The following is a 17,395-nucleotide window of genomic DNA, read 5'->3' on the forward strand; positions in this document are numbered from 1 at the left end:
TCTCGGGGTTCCAGGCGTGAGCCACAGGAGCGGGGCCTCCGCCGAGGCCTCTGCCGGCGGGGAAACGCAGGTGGTACCCGGCGCCCCGCCCCGCTCCCACCCCGTGGCTCGGAGGCCTGGCGGCTAGAGCGTCCTTCCTCCTCGACTGCTCGGTGGCTAGAGCGTCCTCCCCCCCCTCCCCCCGCTGCAGCTCCTCTCGGCTGCTCGGAAGCCTGGCGGCTAGAGCGTCCTTCCTCCTCGACTGCTCGGTGGCTAGAGCGTCCTCCCTCCCCCCCCTCCTGCTGCAGCTCCTCTCGGCTGCTCGGAGGCCTGGCGGCTAGAGCGTCCTTCCTCCTCGACTGCTCGGTGGCTAGAGCGTCCTCCCCCCCCTCCCCCCGCTGCAGCTCCTCTCGGCTGCTCGGAGGCCTGGCGGCTAGAGCGTCCTTCCTCCTCGACTGCTCGGTGGCTAGAGTGTCCCTCCTGCTCCTTCCGCTCTTGCCTCCCTCCTCGGCTCCTCTCCGCTGCTCGGAAGCCTGGCGGCTAGAGCGTCCTTCCTCCTCCTGCTCCTCCCGCTCCTCCTCCTCCTCCTCCTCTCGGCTGCTCGGAGGTCTGGCGGCTAGAGCGGCCGGCCCGGCTCGTCTGCTCGCGGCTAGAGCGTCGCCTCCGCGCGGGCCGCGTGTGACCTTCCAGCCCGCGGAGCGATGCTGCCGGCGGCCGCCTGCCGCCCGTGGGGGCCGCGCCTCGGCCTTCCGGCCGCGCTTCTCCGCTTCTCCAGGTACGGCGGGGCCCCCGGCGTCGGGGCGGCCGCGGCTGCGGGCGGGGCGCGCGGCTGCCGACCTTGGCGCCGTGTCTCCCCCGGGTCCCCGTGGTCTCCCCGGGTCCCCCTGGTCCCCCTGGTCTCCCCCTGGTCCCCGTGGTCTCCCCCTGGTCCCCCTGGTCTCCCCCTGGTCTCCGTGGTCTCCCCCTGGTCCCCGTGGTCTCACCCTGGTCTCCCTGGTCTCCCCCGGGTACCCCTGGTCTCCCCCTGGTCCCCGTGGTCTCCCCCTGGTACCCCTGGTCTCTCCCTGGTCCCCGTGGTCTCCCCCTGGTCCCCCTGGTCTCCGTGGTCTCACCCTGGTCTCCCTGGTCTCCCCCGGGTACCCCTGGTCTCCCCCTGGTCCCCGTGGTCTCCCCCTGGTACCCCTGGTCTCCGTGGTCTCACCCTGGTCTCCGTGGTCTCACCCTGGTCTCCCTGGTCTCCCCCGGGTACCCCTGGTCTCCCCCTGGTCCCCGTGGTCTCCCCCTGGTACCCCTGGTCTCTCCCTGGTCCCCGTGGTCTCCCCCTGGTCCCCCTGGTCTCCGTGGTCTCACCCTGGTCTCCGTGGTCTCACCCTGGTCTCCCCCTGGTACCCCTGGTCTCCCCCTGGTCCCCGTGGTCTCCCCCTGGTACCCCTGGTCTCTCCCTGGTCCCCGTGGTCTCCCCCTGGTCCCTGTGGTCCCCCCGGGTCTCCCTGGTCTCCCCGGGTCCCCCTGGTCTCCCCTGTCCTCCACCCCCTCCACCCCCCCACCCCCACCCCCCGTCGCTGACAGCCGCCTGGTCGGGGCGGGGCGGGGGTCGCGCAGGTCGCAGGTACCCAGCGTGAGCGCCGTGCGGCGGCTGGGGCGCAGCGGGCCGCGGCCCGGCGAGGCGCTGGCGGGCGCCCCCCTGGACAGCGCCCCCAAGGAGTACCCGCCGAAGATCCGGCAGCTGGTGCAGGACATCGCCGGCCTCACGCTGCTGGAGATCTCCGACCTCAACGAGCTCCTGAAGGTGCGGCGCCGGGGAGGGCCTGGACGGGGTGTCCGCCTGGACGGGGTGTCTGCAGGGGTGGGCCTGGACGGGGTGTCTGCCTGGACGGGGTGTCCGCTGAGGTGGGCCTGGACGGGGTGTCCGCCTGGACGGGGTGTCCGCTGGGGTGGGCCTGGACGGGGTGTCGGCCTGGACAGGGTGTCCGCTGGGGTGGGCCTGGACGGGGTTCCCGCCTAGATGGGGTGTCCGCTGGGGTGGGCCTGGCCAGGGTGTCCGCCTGGACGGGGTGGCCGCTGGGGTGGGCCTGGATGGGGTGTCCACCTGGATGGGGTGGCCGCTGGGGTGGGCCTGGACGGGGTTCTCGCCTGGACAGGGTGTCCACCTGGATGGGGTGGCTGCTGGGGTGGGCCTGGACGGGGTTCTCGCTGGACGGGGTGTCCGCTTGGACGCGGTGTCCACCGGGGAGGGCCTCGCCCACACACCGGCTCCAGCCAGGCCTGACCGCCCCCTTCTCCGCTCCTCCTGCAGAAAACACTGAACATCCAGGACGTGGGAGTTGTGCCGATGGGCGGCCCCGCGCCTGTTGCTGCTGCCGCAGCCCCCGAGGTGAGCCCATCCAGGCCCCAGCAGCTCACTCCCGCCCCGCTGCGGGGCTCACAGCCCTCCAGTCCTCCTCCCTGCCCGGAGGACCGGGGGCACCACCACTGCACAGTGTGGTATTTCCCCCGTACCTGAGTATTGTGCTTCCTTCTCTGTAAGTTACGGGTTGTTGATTTTTTTTCTTTTTGCCAGTCCTGGGGCTTGAACTCAGAGCCTGGGCGCTGTCCCTGAGCTTCTGCTCAAGACCATAGCACTCTACTACTCGAGCCACAGCACCACTTCCACACCTTCCTACTTATCTGGTACTGAGGAATCAAAGCTGGGCCTTCACAGGTGCTAGGCAGTTGCTCCACCACCGAGCCACACTGCGTGCATACTGGACGAGCACTCTACCACTAGACCAAACTCCTGGCCCGCTCTCAATCCCACTCCCAGCCCCTAAGTTACAGTTGTCAAGGTGAGAGATTAGGTGTCATGTCAGGAAACCAGGAGTGCGAGGCTCATGTCACAGCATTTCCCTGTGGGGCCACAGAAAGGTTTCTAGGTGAAGCAGTCAGGTCTGAGGCTACAGCAGCACAAGAAAACAAGCTGGTTGGTCATTAATAAGCAGATGCTTCCTGGAAGCCAGGGATCTGCCTGGCCCTCATCTGCATGCTGATGGGGCAGCCCCACAGCAAACACGGTGGCTTTGCCCCATTGTCTCACTGCGTTCCTCTGCCCCCCAAGGTGGCGGAAGAAGAAGTCCTTTCCTCAAAGAAAGAGCGCACACATTTTACCGTCCGCCTGACTGAGGCCAAGCCTGTTGACAAAGTGAAACTGATCAAGGAGATCAAGAACTACATACAGGGCATAAACCTGGTCCAGGTGGGTCCCTTCCCCCTCCCCGAACCCTGGGGCTGTGTCCTGCGGCCCTGTGCTGACAGGCCCTGGGGCTGGGCCTTTCCAGGAAACCTTGCTTGTGGCAGCCGGGCTTCCCTAAGTTCTGATTTTGTTTTGTTATCTCTGGAAGGCTAAGAAACTGGTGGAGTCCCTGCCTCAGGAGATCAAAGCTAATGTCGCCAAAGCCGAGGCTGAGAAGATCAAGGCAGCTCTGGAGGCTGTAGGAGGCACGGTGGTGCTGGAGTAGCCCCCTCTGAGGACTTGTGGACTGGGTTCAAGGGACCCACGAGGCCTCATCCCCCCGCACCGCCCCAGAACGGAGCTCCTGAGGAAGCCTTGGGCTGCTGAGCTGCTGGAGCCCTCAGGGTGGGAGGCGGGGTCGATGGCTGCCCCTGCCTGTGCCGGGGCGCAGAGCGGATCGGGACTTGCTGAGCTGACACGGCCTTGTGCGGCTGAGGAAAATACACGGTTCGGGATGTTTGGAGTGGTGTGATCAAGGTGGCGGTCTGGTGGGGGGTGGCCTGGACCTTCCCCAGTGGCCCATGCTCCGTCCCTCTACTGATGGTGTCTGGACTGGCCTCTCGGCCCCAGGGCTGCCACAGGGCCAGGGTGTGGGTGTGGAATGTTCTGTTTAGGTGGTGGCCATTTTAGCCCACAGTGCAAGCCCAGCTCAGGCAAACGGGAGCTGAGCTGCTGACTGCAATGAGGTCTCTGATAGAAGGGGGAAGGCCTCACCTGCAGCCTGGGTACTGTGCTCTGAGGCCCACGGGGACCCCAGGACTGGGCGTGTGGCACCTGTGGCATGTGTGGGGATCGGGCATGCTCAGCTGCAGGTGGGACCGGGCGTTGGTGCAGGAGAACTCTCCCTCAGAGGAGGGCCTGGGGTTTGGAGCCCCGAGGCTCGTTTCTGCTCATCTCAGTGTTCTGGTCCTTCTGAGGCCGTGAGGAGCGAGGAGGCTGTCTGGGAGTCGAGCATGGAGCACTGTGTGCGTGAGCCGGGGGCTGCAGTGGTGGTCCTGGGCTTGGCTGCCACACCTCTGACCTCCCTGGGGTGCTACCTGGGAGACCCAGCAGCTGGCTCATGGTGCCTTCCACAAACCTGGCTGTGGCATAAGTCTGTGCAGGGCCTGCCCTGCCCTGCCACCCGTCACTGTATCGACTGGTGTTCTCTCCACTCTCAGACACTTGGAGGCCGTTTCGAGGCCCCTGGCCCGAGGGACTGAGAAGGGCAGTGGGAGGCCAATGGCGGAGCACTGCGTGGCACGGTGCAGACCTAATGAAACAGGGCAATCTGGCAATCCTGCAATCTGGGCCCCTTCCAGCACAGCACCGTGACGTCAGCCTACTTGGCAGGCACCTGGGGCCAGGCAAAAAGGCCATGGGGGCTGGGAGCTAGGGCCTGGGCGGGCACCCTCACACCCGGGTGAAACCTGAGGTTTAGGATCTGGCACCGCCAGTGTGGACGGGAAGCAACACCCTGGTGAAAAGCGCCTGGAGGCCCTCGTCCTGCGGTGGGCTGCAAGTGACCCCTGAAGGGCCTTCGCATGGGCTTGCTGGAACCAGTGTTGGCAGAGGGTGGTCTGAACCCCTGGAGGTGCCTGTCTGCTGATCCTTCAAGTGGCTTGTTAAAGCCAGGCGGACCTGGGGTGGCCCCGTCACCTGTGAAGGAGATCCTAGGTCATTAGGCCAGTCAAGAGTGGCCTAGGATAAAGCCCATGGCTTTGCCCACGCCCACCCACGCTGCAGGAACCGCAGGAGCTGCGGAGTGCCGTGCACATGGGCCTTACGGAGTCAGGGGTCTTACCCAGCTGTCCAGGCTTCCCTCTGGGGCTGTGTGGGCATGTGTACCACTACTAAGGCTTCCACACTCGTTGTGCTCTCATTCAGCTTTTTTGGTGCAAGGCCGGTTGGTTGTGGGTCTTGAAATGTGGGCCTGGGTGTTGGTCCTGAGCTCTTCAGGGCTGCCACCCTTGCCCTTGAGCCACAGCCCCACTTCTGGCTTTCTGGAGGTTAATTGTAGGTAAGAGTCTCGTGGACTTCAGTTCCTGGTCTGGCTTTGAACCGAGATCCTCAGATCTCAGCCTCCTGAGTAGTTAGAATGACAGGTGTAGCACCACATCCAGGGCTTGGACACTGTCCTTGAGGTTTTACACTCAAGGCTAGCACTCTAGTGCTTAAAGCCACAGCACCACTCCCACTTTTCTGGTGGTTAAGAGTCTCACGGAGTTGAGCATCCATGGCTTCTGCCCATAACCTCAACTGCTCAGGAGGGGAGGCTGGGGTTCAAAGCCAGCCCAGACAGTTTCACAGCCTTTCCTGTGCGGGCTGGCTTCAGACCTCAGCCTCCTGGGTAGCTAGGGTTACCGGCGTGAGGCTCACTCCAGCACTTGGCCCTTCTGGCTTGGAAAGAGTCTCAAGGGCTTGACATTTCTTCCCTGGCCAGCTGCCCGCACCTGTATTACCACATTGAGGTTGGCTTTGAACTCTCTCCAGTCTGACTCAGCTTCCTCAGGGTTGGGATTACAGTTACATGTCACCATACCCAGCTGCCTCCTTGGGGATCTTACTGGGTTCCCTGGTCTGGGGTTTAAAGAACATTTTCCTAGAAAGCTTCCATCTTTGACACGTTTTCTATTTCATATCCCCCCTCCAATCTCTGGCTATTCACATTTCCAGCTTAAAGTCCCTTCAAGCTGGGTCTGAGGGTGTGGAGCTAGAGTCACTGAGGAGACTGGGCTACAGCAAGATTACCACGCAAACACAGGCGTCTCTAGCTCTAGGCCTGGCTTCTTCAAGCAGGTCTTCACCCTATTCCTGGCGCCCCGAGGGCTGATGGAGGTGAGGCCTTGATGAGCTCTATCCCTCAGATCCTCCACTCTGGTCTGGGAACTTGCCTTTGGTCGGCCTGCACTGAGGTTTCCATCGCCCCTGCTCTGGTCTCATTGTGACCAGCCCAGTTCGTTTATACCACACGGGGCCCGGCAGCCCTTTGCTTGGCCACTTCTGTGCCACGGACCACTTGTCCTACATCCTGACTGGTGGTCTGTTGGTTCCCAAGCTCCAGTCTGCGGGGTCCTGGTGTGGTGCCCAGGTCTCAGCAAGGCTTTATCCCGGCGGGCGACCTCTGGGCCCTGTCCGGGCGCCGCGCAGCGGGCACCGCGCAGCGGGCTGAGGGGAGGCGGGGCTGCCATCTGCCCTGGGGGGAGGGCGGGCGGGCGGGATGGGGGAGCCCTAGATGGCCGGCCGGGGCGGCTCTGGGGCTGTGGAAAACAAACGCCACCCCTGCTGGAGGGAGTCCTGGTTACGTCAACCCAGACGGGCCATTCCGGGGCTGCTTTCACTGTGCGCACTCTGGGGTCGCTCGCGGGTTACATAAACCACACCACGGTGGCTGCTCCCGGCTGGCTGGTGACCCCCAGCTTCCGCTCAGGTCTGGGCCGCTCACGCCTTCGCTCCACCGGGAGCCTCGGCCCCGCGTCGGCCCGCGTCCGCGGGACAGGGCCCGGGAGCTGCGGCTGCGCCGAGCCCGGCGCCGCCCTCCGCCCCGCGGGGATGTCGTCCAGTCCTCAAGCACCGAATGTGCCCTCCGGGGCGGGCGCCGGCCCACGGCCGCGGCGCGTGACCCCACCCGGGTGACTTCGCGGGGGGGCGGGGACGGGCGGGCGGGCGGCGGGCTCCCGGCGGCCCAGGGATTGCGGCGCCGGCGCTCCGGCGCTGGCCACGCCCCCGGGGGCGGGGCTTCGCCGCGCCGGGGGCGTGGCCGCCCCGGCCCCGCCCTGCCCCACGCCGCGCGGGCGCATTGGCTGCGGCCGGCGCGGGCGCGTGCCGGCTCTTTGAACCGGGTGCGGGTCGTTGCGGCCGGAGTTGCGCGCCGGCGTCGGCCGTGGAGGGGCCGGGTGCGGCGGCTCGGCCGGCCATGGCGTCGGAGGTGCGTGTGTCGCGCTGGTACTTCGGGGGCCTGGCCTCCTGCGGGGCCGCCTGCTGCACCCACCCGCTGGACCTGCTCAAGGTGAGGCCGGGCCCGGGGCGGGGGTCGGGGCCCGGGGCGGGGATCGGGGCCGGGGATCGGGGCGGGGGTCGGGGCCGGAGCCGGGGCCCGGGGCGGGGATCGGGGCAGGGGATCGGGGCGGGGGCCGGAGCCGGGGCCCGGGGCGGAGGTCGGGGCCCCGCCCGGGTGAGCACCCGGTGATTACCTCGGCCGCCGGCGGTCGATGCCGCTCGGGCGCCCGGAGGCGGCCCAGGCCCGGCCCGGCCCGCCGCGGCCTTCGCTGTGGCGGCCCCCGACGTCTGAGGCCCCGGGCTCCACCCGAGAAGTTTACTTGCTCTTTCTTACTGCCTTATGGAGCACCATGAGACAGACCTCCCCCTGTTCCCGGGGCTGGCCGAGGGGCTGTGTGCAGAGCCGAGGCTGCAGCCGCCCCGCCGGCCCGGGCCCCTCCAGCCCTGCCTCCTCAGCCCTGTCCTCGGGCGTCCAGCTCCTGCTTCATAAAGGGCTGCCGGCGTTTGGCTCAGTCAAGTCTTGGGCCTCCCGGCTTGTCCTGGAGCGGACTGCACCCGTGCCGCTCTGGGCCAGGAGTGGTGAAATGGCAAAGCAAGGAAGCCCAGTTTGCTTGGGGATGGGCTCCTCCTCCTCCAGGCTGAGGTGGCTGTTTGGTTTTTGTTTTTCTACTTTTCTGGATCTGCTCCTCCACAGTGGGAGTCAGGCTGGCCGGGCCTTCAAGGCCAAGCAACTGCTGGCTGTGGTCCACTGCCCCAAGGCCCCTCAGACGTCACTGCCCTGCCCGCTCAGGTGCTGTCCTGTTGCAGTTCCTACCCAGTCAGGGCAGGCCTGCCCTCTGGACTGGGGAGTGCCAGGGTCAAGGGACAGTGGGCAGCAGGCCCAGCTGCAGGGAAGGCTATGGTCAGGCCTTTTCCTTCTCCTAACATCTGCTCACTGTGACTCTTAAAAAAAACAGTTTTGGAGACCTGGGAGTGTGGCCTAGTGGTAGAGTGCTTGCCTAGCATGCACAAAGACCGGGGTTCGATTCCTTGGTACCACATACATAGGAAAACCCGGAAGTGGTGCTGAGGCTCAAGTGGTAGAGCATTAGGTTTGAGCAAAAGAAGCTCAGAGACAGTGCCCAGGCCCAGAGTTTGGCCACACTCCTGGCTCCATGAGGCTCTTACCTTCAAATAAGCAAAACAAACAACAAAAAAAAGACCAGAGTTTGGCCTAATGGTGGAGTGCTTGCCTAGCATGCACAAAGACCGGGGTTGGATTCCTTGGTATCACATACATAGAAAAAAATTGGAAGCTCATAGAAAAAATTGTTGGCTCAGGCCCATCATCCTAACTACTCAGGAGGCTGAGATCTGAGGATCAAGGTTCAAAGCCAGCCCAGGCACAAAGGACCTGAGACTCATCCAGTTAACCTCTAGAAAACAGGAAGTGGGGCTTGGCTCAAGGGTAGGGCGGTAGCCTTGAGCTGAAGAGCTCAGGGACAGCGCCCAGCCCCATGACCTGCAAAATAAAAAATCTCGACTTGGGGCTTGCACTTTGTCAAGGCTAGTGCTCTACACTGGAGCCTCAGCACCCCTTCTGCGTGCCAGGCAGGCACACGCGCTCCCTGTTCCCTCAGGGTTTTTTTGTTTTGGTTTGATGGTCTTTGTGTGAGGCAGGATCCTGGGCAGAGCCTCGGACACAAGCCCACGGGAGCACCTCTCGGCCCTGCTTCTGTCCCCATCTCTAGAGGAGCCCTTGGCCCCGGCCGCACCCCTCACTGCTCTGTGCCCCCCCCCCCAGGTTCACCTCCAGACGCAGCAGGAGGTGAAGATGCGCATGACGGGCATGGCGCTGCATGTGGTGCGAACGGACGGGGTCCTGGCCCTCTACAATGGCCTGAGCGCCTCGCTGGCCAGACAGGTGGGCGCCCCTCCTGCCCCCACGTCAGGCCCTGCGGGGCCAGGGCGGCCTCTGAGCCAGGCTTTCCCCTAGATGACCTACTCGCTGACGCGCTTTGCCATCTACGAGAGCCTGCGAGACCACCTGTCCAAGGACAGCAAGGGCCCCCTCCCCTTCTACAGCAAGGTCCTGCTGGGCGGGGCCAGTGGTGAGTTCTGGGCAGGGGATGGGGGCGCCCAGGGATGGGGGCGGGCGCTGGCCCCCTGTCCTCTGCCCTGATGTTTTCTGTCGCCTCAGGTCTAATTGGAGGCTTTGTGGGGACCCCTGCCGACTTGGTCAATGTCAGGTTTGTGTGTACCTGTCCCCAGGGGTGACTGCTGGGATCTGCAGTTTGGTGCAGGGGGGGCTGGCCCCCTGTGAGGGGCCGGTGTGTCCACCCCACCACACCTGCCCCTCCCCCTGATTCAGGATGCAGAACGACGTGAAGCTGCCCCCGGACCAGCGACGCAAGTAAGTAGTGGGCTTGATTGCGGAGGCCAGCAGACCTCTGAGCAGCCCGGCCTCTGGGATGGGCGGGCCTTCTCCAGAACCAGGGCCCCCCCACAGTCGGTCCTGGAGCTTGAGCTCAGGGCCTGACTCTGAATGGGTCCCTTGCCTCTGGGCTCCTCTGTGGAGAGGAGTCTTGTGGGCCCGTGTTGGGCCTGTCTGTGGCTGGCGGAGTCTGCTGTAAGGAGTGGGGCGGGGGAGGTGTGTGCACACGCACAGGGGCTGAGGGTACAAGGGGAAGCCACCGGTGTCACCCCAGACGCGGCCACTCCCTACCCCGCCGCGTTGTCCTTGCCTTTGCTGCAGGGTCACAGGCTGAGCCCGCCAAGCTTTCCCCTCAGGGGCCCCGCAGTTTCTGGGTCCCTTGTGGCAGGGTAAGGTCTCAGCGCGTGGCAGGCCGGCTTTGCGTGGACCCGGGTGCCGCAGCCCCCACCCCGCAAGGCACTGGTTGATGCTTGTGCTGGGCTCTCGGGCCCGAAGAAGCGGCAGGCAGGGCGGAGCAGCCAGCCTAGAGATGAGGCACCTGCAGAGCCTGGGGCGGGCTAGAGGGCGGGCGCGTCTCACCTGTCCCTTTGCCTCCCTGACAGCTATGCCCACGCCCTGGATGGCCTGTACCGCGTGGCCCGAGAAGGTGAGGGGACGGGACGGCCAGGGACGGGACGGCCGGGGGCAGTGGGGCGGGTGCAGGTGGGATGGTGGTGGGAGGGGGCGGTGGCGGTGGCCAAGGGTAGCGGCTCAGCCGGGGGCCAGCGCCTGACCTGTGCTTCCTCTGCAGAGGGTATGAAGAGGCTGTTCTCCGGTGCAACCATGGCGTCCAGCCGCGGGGCTCTGGTCACCGTGGGCCAGGTAGGGCTCCTGTGCCAGGCAGAGCTGGCAGCGGGCGTGGCGGGCCCTCTGGGCAGACAGTCTCCCGTGTCTCCTCTGAGGGCTCCGTGGGCCGCTGGCCCGCTGAGGGGGTGAGCACAGGCCTGCCCGTCGGACCAGGCGTGGTGACTGATGGGGTGACAGGCCGAGCAGGTGCTTGACCCCCATGACCTCCCTGTGGGGTGCAGTCGACTTTCCCCGAGCTCAGGGCTCCCCTGGGCCCTGACCACTGCTGCTTCCCCTCAGCTGTCCTGCTATGACCAGGCCAAGCAGCTGGTCCTCAGCACGGGGCACCTGCCTGACAATATCGTCACGCACCTGGTGGCCAGCTTCATCGCGGTGAGTGGGCATGGGGGGGGGCCAGCGCCGCTCGGAGGCTGTCCAGCCGCTGGACCACATCCGTGGGTCCACTGCGGAGGGGGTCGGGAGTGCCCACGGCAGCCTGGGTGGACAGGACGCCCACCAGCTGGTTGGTAAGGAGCCTCCTCCCCAGGGCGGCTGCGCCACGTTCCTGTGCCAGCCCCTGGATGTGCTGAAGACGCGCCTGATGAACTCCAGGGGCGAGTACCAGGTGAGGAGCTGCTCCCGCCACCGTGCTCTGCTCCCCTCGCGCCTCTCCTGAGGGCAGGGTGGCTGCTGGCCTGGCTCCAAGCCCTGGTGTCCTGGGGACACAGCCACTGCATCCCTAGACGGTGTCTAGATCCCCGCGACCCAGGCTGTGAGCAAGGAAAACCTCGTGAGAGCTGCTCGAGGCCCTAAGTGTAGGCCCCCGTGTGTCAGAGTTTGCCTGAGCCCAATCTGACCCCTGCACAGAGCCAAGCCCACTGCCTGTCCCACAGACCGTCCTGTGTGCCTGTGTGTCTGTCTCCCTGTGGCCCTGACTCTCCCTTGCCGCTCTGCTCCATGGTTCCATTCATCCTCCCTGCCCATGGCCCCTGGCTGGCTGGACCATGCAGGCCACATGGCCTCGCTACCCAGCATACCTTCGTGGGAGGCCTTGGTCCTTGGCTAGAGGCCACTCACAGGTGTGCTCAGGCCCGCACCAGCCAGCCAGCACCTGGGCACTCATCTGTATCTTTTTTTTTTGGTCCATCCTGGGCTTGAGCTCAGGGCCTAAGCACTGTCCTTGGGTTTTCTCAAGGCTGGAGCTCTACCACTTGAGCCTCAGCACTGCTTCCAGTTTTTTTTCTGTGTATGTGGTACTGAGGAATCATGCCAGGCAAGCACTCTACCACTCAGCCACACTCCCTCCTCTCATGCGTGTCTTTGAGAGCCATTGTTCGTCTTCCCGATCTCCCTCTTTAGGGTGTTTTCCACTGCTTCATGGAGACCGCCAAGCTTGGACCACTGGCCTTTTTCAAGGTGGGGCAGAATGGCAGGGTGGGGTGGGCCGGGGTGGGGTGGGTAAGACTTGCCCCACCCCCATCTCCATCTCTGCGTCTCCTTCAGGGCATCTTTCCCGCTGGCATCCGTCTCGTGCCCCACACTGTGCTCACCTTTGTGTTTCTGGAACAACTCCGGAAACACTTTGGCATCCGAGTGCCGACTTGATGCCGCAGGATCATGGCACCGGGCTCCTCAGAAGAGCGGTGGGTTGGGGCAGGGCCCTGGTCTCCTGGGCCCTGGGCTGTCCAGGCTCCCACCTGCCTGGGCCGGGCTGACTCCAGTGGCCTTTGTCTCACCCTCACCCTGGAGGTCACCTCAGCTCTGTCCCAGCCCCCTGGGAGAGAAGAGAGGGCTCCAGGCAGGTCCCTGCACTGTACTGCTCTGCCGGACGCGGCCCAGCGCCAGGAGGGGCTTCCTGGCTCTGCCTCCCACTCCCTGCAGCCCCTCCTCCGGCCCATGTTTGTTCTCACAGAGCCAGTGTCCACGCAGCTGGCCACCGGGCCACATGGCCTCGTGCACTTTTCTTCCCGAGTCCTTGAAGCTAGCGCTTGCAGGACAGGGGACCGTGAACAGGACTGCCGTGTTGGGACAGGCATCCAGTGCCATGTCCAGCCCCAGCTGTAGTTGGTTTTGCCAGAAGACTGCCTGCTGTGACTTCCCACCTGATGCCACCCGCGTCCCTCACACCAGAGCAGCGGGCTAATGGTCCTCCAGGGCTTGGCTTCCTCTACGCTGGCGGTCACGTGACCCTGCCCGCCACTGAAGCGCCCTGCATCCCCCTGTGCAGAGCCAGGCACCAAACCTGTCTGCACCGCTGCCCACGTGGCTCTGCAGGGGTCTAATAAAGGAGAGCGACCCAGGTGGCCTGCTCTGGTTCTTCACCCACCCTTAGAGGGCAGGCACTGCTCCTGCACTAAGGCTGTCTGCCCACCAGGAGTTAGGAAGGCTGAGGCTCGCTCGTCCTCCTAGCTACTCAGGAGGCTGAGATGGGCTGATTACAGTTCAGGGTGAACCCCAGCCAAACACACACACACACGTGGCTCACGCCTGTCATCCTAGCTCCTCAGGAGACTGAGCTATGAGGATTGAGGTTCAAAGCCAGCTCAGGGCACTAATCTATGAGACTTATTTTCAGTTAACCACCAGAAAACCAGCAGTGGTACAGCACTAGCCTTGAGCTGAAGTGCTCACCCAAGTGCCCAGGCCCAGAGTTCAAGCCCCATGATCAACTAAAAAGAGCCAGGCTGGGTGTGGTGGCTCACTCCTGCCATCCTAGCTACTCAGGAGGCTGAGATCTGAAGATCAAGGTTCAAAGCCAGCCAGGCACAAAACTCTGTATCTCCACTTAACCTCTAGAAAACAGGAAGCGGGGCTTGGCTTAGGGGTAGAGTGGTAGCCTTGAGCTGAAGAGCTCAGGGACGGCGCCCAGGCCGCGTTCAAGCCCCATGACCAACAGGGTCCGGGCCAGGTACCACCTGTCTTCCGTGTGGCAGGGACTCGGGAGCCTTGTTACTGATTGGGGCTGAGAAGGTTCTGGTGTGGTGTTTCCACACGCACCGGCCCTTGGGGTCCACCTGTGAGTGGAATTCCTGGTTTCACACTGCTCACAGTTGAAGGCTGTATTCTGTTGTCGGAGGGGAGGAGGAGACCCTTACAGGAAAGGGACAGAGTTTGGAAACCACTCAGGGGTCTGGGGCTTGCAGGGGGTGGGGGGGCACAGTACAACCCGAGCCTGGCCTGGGTTGGCTTAGGGTTTGGCCTCATCTCCAGCTTTACACTAGGTTGACCCCAAACCTGGATACCTTGATCTCTGCCTGCCAAATAATTAGAATGACAGACCTGGTCCACCCTGCTTAGCTGCTTGTTTTTTGTTGTTTTTAATTCCTGGTTCTAATGTCTGCATTATCAAAAGTAATGTAATTTCCCCATGGAGTGGGGTGCTCCCAGGACACCCTGCGGCTGCTGACTTGGCTGCTGGTTTGGCTGCTGGCTTGGCAGGCTCTCAAAACTGCTTTGAGGTCTCCTCCAAGGGCTGCTGCCACCTCACCCAGCCTCCTCTCATGTCTAGAAACTGCCCAGTCTGGTTTGGTCAGGCCTGGCAGCCATCCATGCAGAGCAGGGTGCAGGGTGGGGTGGGCAGGGGAAGATGCCAGCCAGTCCAAGCTCCCTGCCCTGTACAGAGCTGGGGGCAGGGCAGCGTTGCCGTAGAAACCTCTGTCCTCCTCCCCGCCGGGCTGTTAGGCTAGAGAGGAGTAGCCAGTCCTGTGTGACGTCCACCTTCCCAGCCCATCTGCAGGTCATGTGAACCCAGGTCCAAGAGCTGATTCATTTTCCTCTTGGGCCTCTGGGCCCAGTGCCAAGGCAGGGCAGTCTTCCGTCAGTCTCAGGCCTTTTTCTTATAGGATCGAGTTTACCCACAGAAAGCAACCATTTACTGTCAGGAAACAAGCAGGGCTGGAGCCCAGGCAGGCAGGCCCCCTCCACAAGCCCAGAGGTAACTGGGCTAACTGGGATTGGGCCTTGGGCTCGGCTGTTAATTCATGGGGGTCAGGTGGAGGCGGGGGTAACCTGGCTGCCTTCCAGTGGGGTTCAGGGGCACATGTCTGGTTCCTCTGATTGGTCCTGAAATTAGAGGAACTGGCAGTGGTCGACCCAAGTCCCCCTAATGGCTGCAGCCCCATCTTGAGGCTTCCAGGGCTGGGCTAAGCACTTCCTTCACTGAGAGACACCCATCTTGCTTTTTTTCTTTTATACAACCACTTCTTTCATGATTTCAGATTTCTCAGTGGATTCTGACCAAAACATAAGCAAGGAGATAACACACTGATCAAATGAAAATGGTTTTGGAGCGGGAGGCCTTTGGCCCACGCCTGCGTCCTAGCCACTCTGGACTCGCAGCCCTGAGCAGATTTAGGTGGAGGATGTGAGTGGCCGACCAGCATCTTCCCCCAGAGCCTGCATCTGCTTTCAGGGAATGATTTACCCTGCTGCTTTCACCAGTAGGATTTTTATATAATTGGTACCCGGCCAAGTCCAGAGCCCAGGGCCTTGACCTTTCCGACCTTCCCCAGGGCAGTGCTCTCCCGGAACCCCCAGGGAGCTGGAATTTACACTAGGAAGGACAAACAAGACTGGAGAAGCTCTGGTCCTTGTTCAAGAGAGAGAAGGAAAACTTGGAGGAGAGGGTGCTGGAGGGGTGGCTCTGCCATTTGAGCCACGTCCTTAGCCCTTCTTGCTTTTGTTACTTTGGGCAGTTTTTTTTTTTCCTCTGTCCTGGGTCTTGAATTCAGGTCCTGGGCACTGTCCCTGAGCTCTTTTGCTCAAGGAAATACACTGTCTTTTGAACCACAGTGCTGCGTCTGTGGGTTTCACACTTTTGCTTGGACTTTGAGCTCCTACTTGCACCCCCACACAACTGGATGACAGGCCTGTGTCACTGCTCCAGCTTTTTTTTTTTCAATTTGTATTTTTTTTTTCCAGTCCTGGGACTTGAACTCAAAGCCTGGGCACTGTCCTTGGACACTTTTTTTTTTTTGGCTGGTCCTGGGGTTTGAACTCAGGGCCTGGGTCCTTGGACTTTCTCAAGGCTAGCGATCTACCACTTGAGCCACAGCACCACTTGCAGCTTTTGGTACTGGGGACTTCGTGCGTCCTAGGCAGACACTGTACCAGTAGGCCGCACTTCTGGCCCCTTTTTATTGTGCGTTTGCAGGGCTTGGACTCCGGGCTGGGAGCTGTCCCTGGGCCGCTTTTCTACAGAGCCCCTGGGGCTTTTTCCTCCCTGGCTGGCTCCAAACATGGATCCTCAGATCTCAGCCTTCTGCGCAGCTAATACGGACCTGAGCCACGGGCCGCTGCACTGTCGGTGTCACCGATGAGCGCCCATTCCCGGCTCGTCCCGGCCTCGTCCCGGCCGTAGAGCGCGAACCACAGCGCAGCCATTTTGAATTCAGACTCGGTTCTACGGAAATCCAAGCCATGGAGAGTCTCAAGGTTTCCCCAAACCGCCTGGCCAACGCCGGGGCCGGTGGACGCGCCCTGGAAATGACAGCATGTGAGCCAATCCTGCAGCCACTCAGCTGGAACCCCCTCGGTGGGGTGTGAAATCCCTGCTGGGGGCCCCACCTTCCCCGCCCCCCGCGGACGCCCCCCCCCGCCACCCCCCGCACGCGCCCCTCCGCCTCCCCGCCACCCCCGCCCGGTTCGTCTTCACCCCCTGCCGGCGGAGGTCCTGGGGTCGACCCGGCCTGGCGCTGCCCCAAGGCTGCCGCCCTCCCTGGAGCCGAGCACCTATCCCTGGTTTAGAGTCTCTCGGTCTCGGGTCTCAGCCTCCTGGGAGCAGGGGGGATGGGGACCGAGACGGGGACGGGGACGGGGACGGGGACCGGGACGGGGACGGGGACGGGGACTCCGCCCTCCCACGAACCGCTATCAAATGGGACGTAACCGGCCGGCCTGGGCCCCGGCGCCCGCCCCACCTGCCCAGCTCCTCACGGCCCCGGGGGGACCAACGGGGCTCCGGTGACTCCGCGCGTCTGGGCTGGTGGTCCGGTGCTTCACGTGCCCCGGGCTCCCAAAGACCGGGGGCTCCAGACGCTCGGGGAGGGGAGGCTCGCGCCGCCGGCCGCCCCAGCGGTCCCGGAGAGGTCCCAAGTGGGCCGCAGGGGCCCGTGTGCGGATGCCGCGGGGACGCCGACCGGGCGCTCCCTGGCCTCCCTCCGGAACCAGAGGGAGAGCCGAGCCGGAGGAGCCCAGACCCGGCCCGGCCCTCCCGCCCACCGGCCGCCCACCGCCCCGCCGGGCTGTCGGGCCACGCCCTCTCTGCCGTCAGGCCCCGCCCACCGCCCCGCCGGGCTGTCGGGCCACGCCCTCTCTGCCGTCAGGCCCCGCCCACCTCCCCGCCGGCTGTCGGGCCACGCCCTCTCTGCCGTCAGGCCCCGCCCACCGCATCTCCAGGCTGTCGGGCCACGCCCTCTCTGCCGTCAGGCCCCGCCCACCCCTTCGTCCCAGGCCCCGCGTCCGGCGGGCTGCGCCCCGCGGGCCGGGGACTCCCGCGCCGATGGCCCGCCCCGCCGCTGTCCCCCGCGGCCCGTCCCCGCGGGGCCGGTCTCCGCCCTCCGGGCCCTCCCCCGAGCGACTTCCTCCGTCTCAGGCCTGCCCTTCCCGCCGCGGCCGCGCCCCGGGGCCGGCCTCGCGCGCAGCGGGTCCGCGGAAGGCCCCTGGGTGGCGGCCACGCGGCGCGCCCCGGCCAGCCGGCCTCGGCCAGCGAAGGAAAAGTAGCGGAAGTGTTTCCCGCGCCTGGCTGGAGTCGTGAACGATCTGCACACTCCAAACGCCCCGCACTCCGGGCGGACGTCAGTGCCAGCCGCCTCCTGCCGGGGGGCCCGCCAGGCCTGGGGGCACCGTGCTGCCCGGCCGCCCAGCCGCCCCGGAACTCAGCTGGCGCCCGGGATGGGGTGGGATTGGGTTCCGCAGGCCTGCAGCCCCGCAGC

General features: G+C 64.4%; 2 protein-coding genes and 1 long non-coding RNA gene across 3 annotated transcripts; 2 read left to right on the top strand and 1 right to left on the bottom strand.

The window, feature by feature from the left end:
- The first annotated feature begins 641 nt into the window (after positions 1–641).
- Mrpl12 (mitochondrial ribosomal protein L12) lies at positions 642–3,710 on the top strand. The gene is made up of 5 exons (XM_090351778.1): positions 642–754; positions 1,582–1,768; positions 2,276–2,353; positions 3,074–3,211; positions 3,357–3,710. Exons 1-5 carry the CDS (start codon positions 681–683, stop codon positions 3,471–3,473), a joined length of 594 nt encoding a protein of 197 aa, XP_090207904.1. The 5' UTR covers positions 642–680; the 3' UTR covers positions 3,474–3,710.
- A 3,325-nt stretch (positions 3,711–7,035) lies between these two features.
- On the top strand, positions 7,036–12,164 carry Slc25a10 (solute carrier family 25 member 10). Its single transcript, XM_090351371.1, has 11 exons — positions 7,036–7,235; positions 9,009–9,128; positions 9,201–9,315; positions 9,405–9,453; positions 9,576–9,617; positions 10,241–10,284; positions 10,429–10,499; positions 10,764–10,856; positions 11,011–11,088; positions 11,823–11,879; positions 11,967–12,164. Exons 1-11 carry the CDS (start codon positions 7,143–7,145, stop codon positions 12,066–12,068), a joined length of 864 nt encoding a protein of 287 aa, XP_090207497.1. The 5' UTR covers positions 7,036–7,142; the 3' UTR covers positions 12,069–12,164.
- Positions 12,165–15,585: 3,421 nt separating this feature from the next.
- LOC150052110 (uncharacterized) lies at positions 15,586–16,664 on the bottom strand. The gene is made up of 2 exons (XR_016538377.1): positions 16,382–16,664; positions 15,586–15,941 (listed from the first exon to the last, which is right to left on the bottom strand). It is a non-coding gene; the product is annotated as an uncharacterized LOC150052110 (long non-coding RNA).
- Between the last annotated feature and the right edge of the window lie 731 nt (positions 16,665–17,395).

The sequence above is a fragment of the Megascapheus bottae genome, chromosome 17, assembly GCF_031878675.1.
Source record: "Megascapheus bottae isolate mThoBot1 chromosome 17, mThoBot2.hap1, whole genome shotgun sequence".
Lineage (NCBI taxonomy): Eukaryota > Metazoa > Chordata > Mammalia > Rodentia > Geomyidae > Megascapheus > Megascapheus bottae.

Bases quoted from the DNA above. Each gene is read 5' to 3' on its own strand.
- Mrpl12 (XM_090351778.1), top strand. From the start codon at position 681: ATGCTGCCGGCGGCCGCCTGCCGCCCGTGGGGGCCGCGCCTCGGCCTT. The intron at 2,354-3,073 runs GTGAGCCCATCC...CTGCCCCCCAAG, and splicing joins CTGCTGCCGCAGCCCCCGAG to GTGGCGGAAGAAGAAGTCCT. The intron at 3,212-3,356 runs GTGGGTCCCTTC...TATCTCTGGAAG, and splicing joins AGGGCATAAACCTGGTCCAG to GCTAAGAAACTGGTGGAGTC.
- Slc25a10 (XM_090351371.1), top strand. From the start codon at position 7,143: ATGGCGTCGGAGGTGCGTGTGTCGCGCTGGTACTTCGGGGGCCTGGCC. The intron at 9,618-10,240 runs GTAAGTAGTGGG...CCTCCCTGACAG, and splicing joins CCCCCGGACCAGCGACGCAA to CTATGCCCACGCCCTGGATG. The intron at 10,857-11,010 runs GTGAGTGGGCAT...CCTCCTCCCCAG, and splicing joins TGGTGGCCAGCTTCATCGCG to GGCGGCTGCGCCACGTTCCT.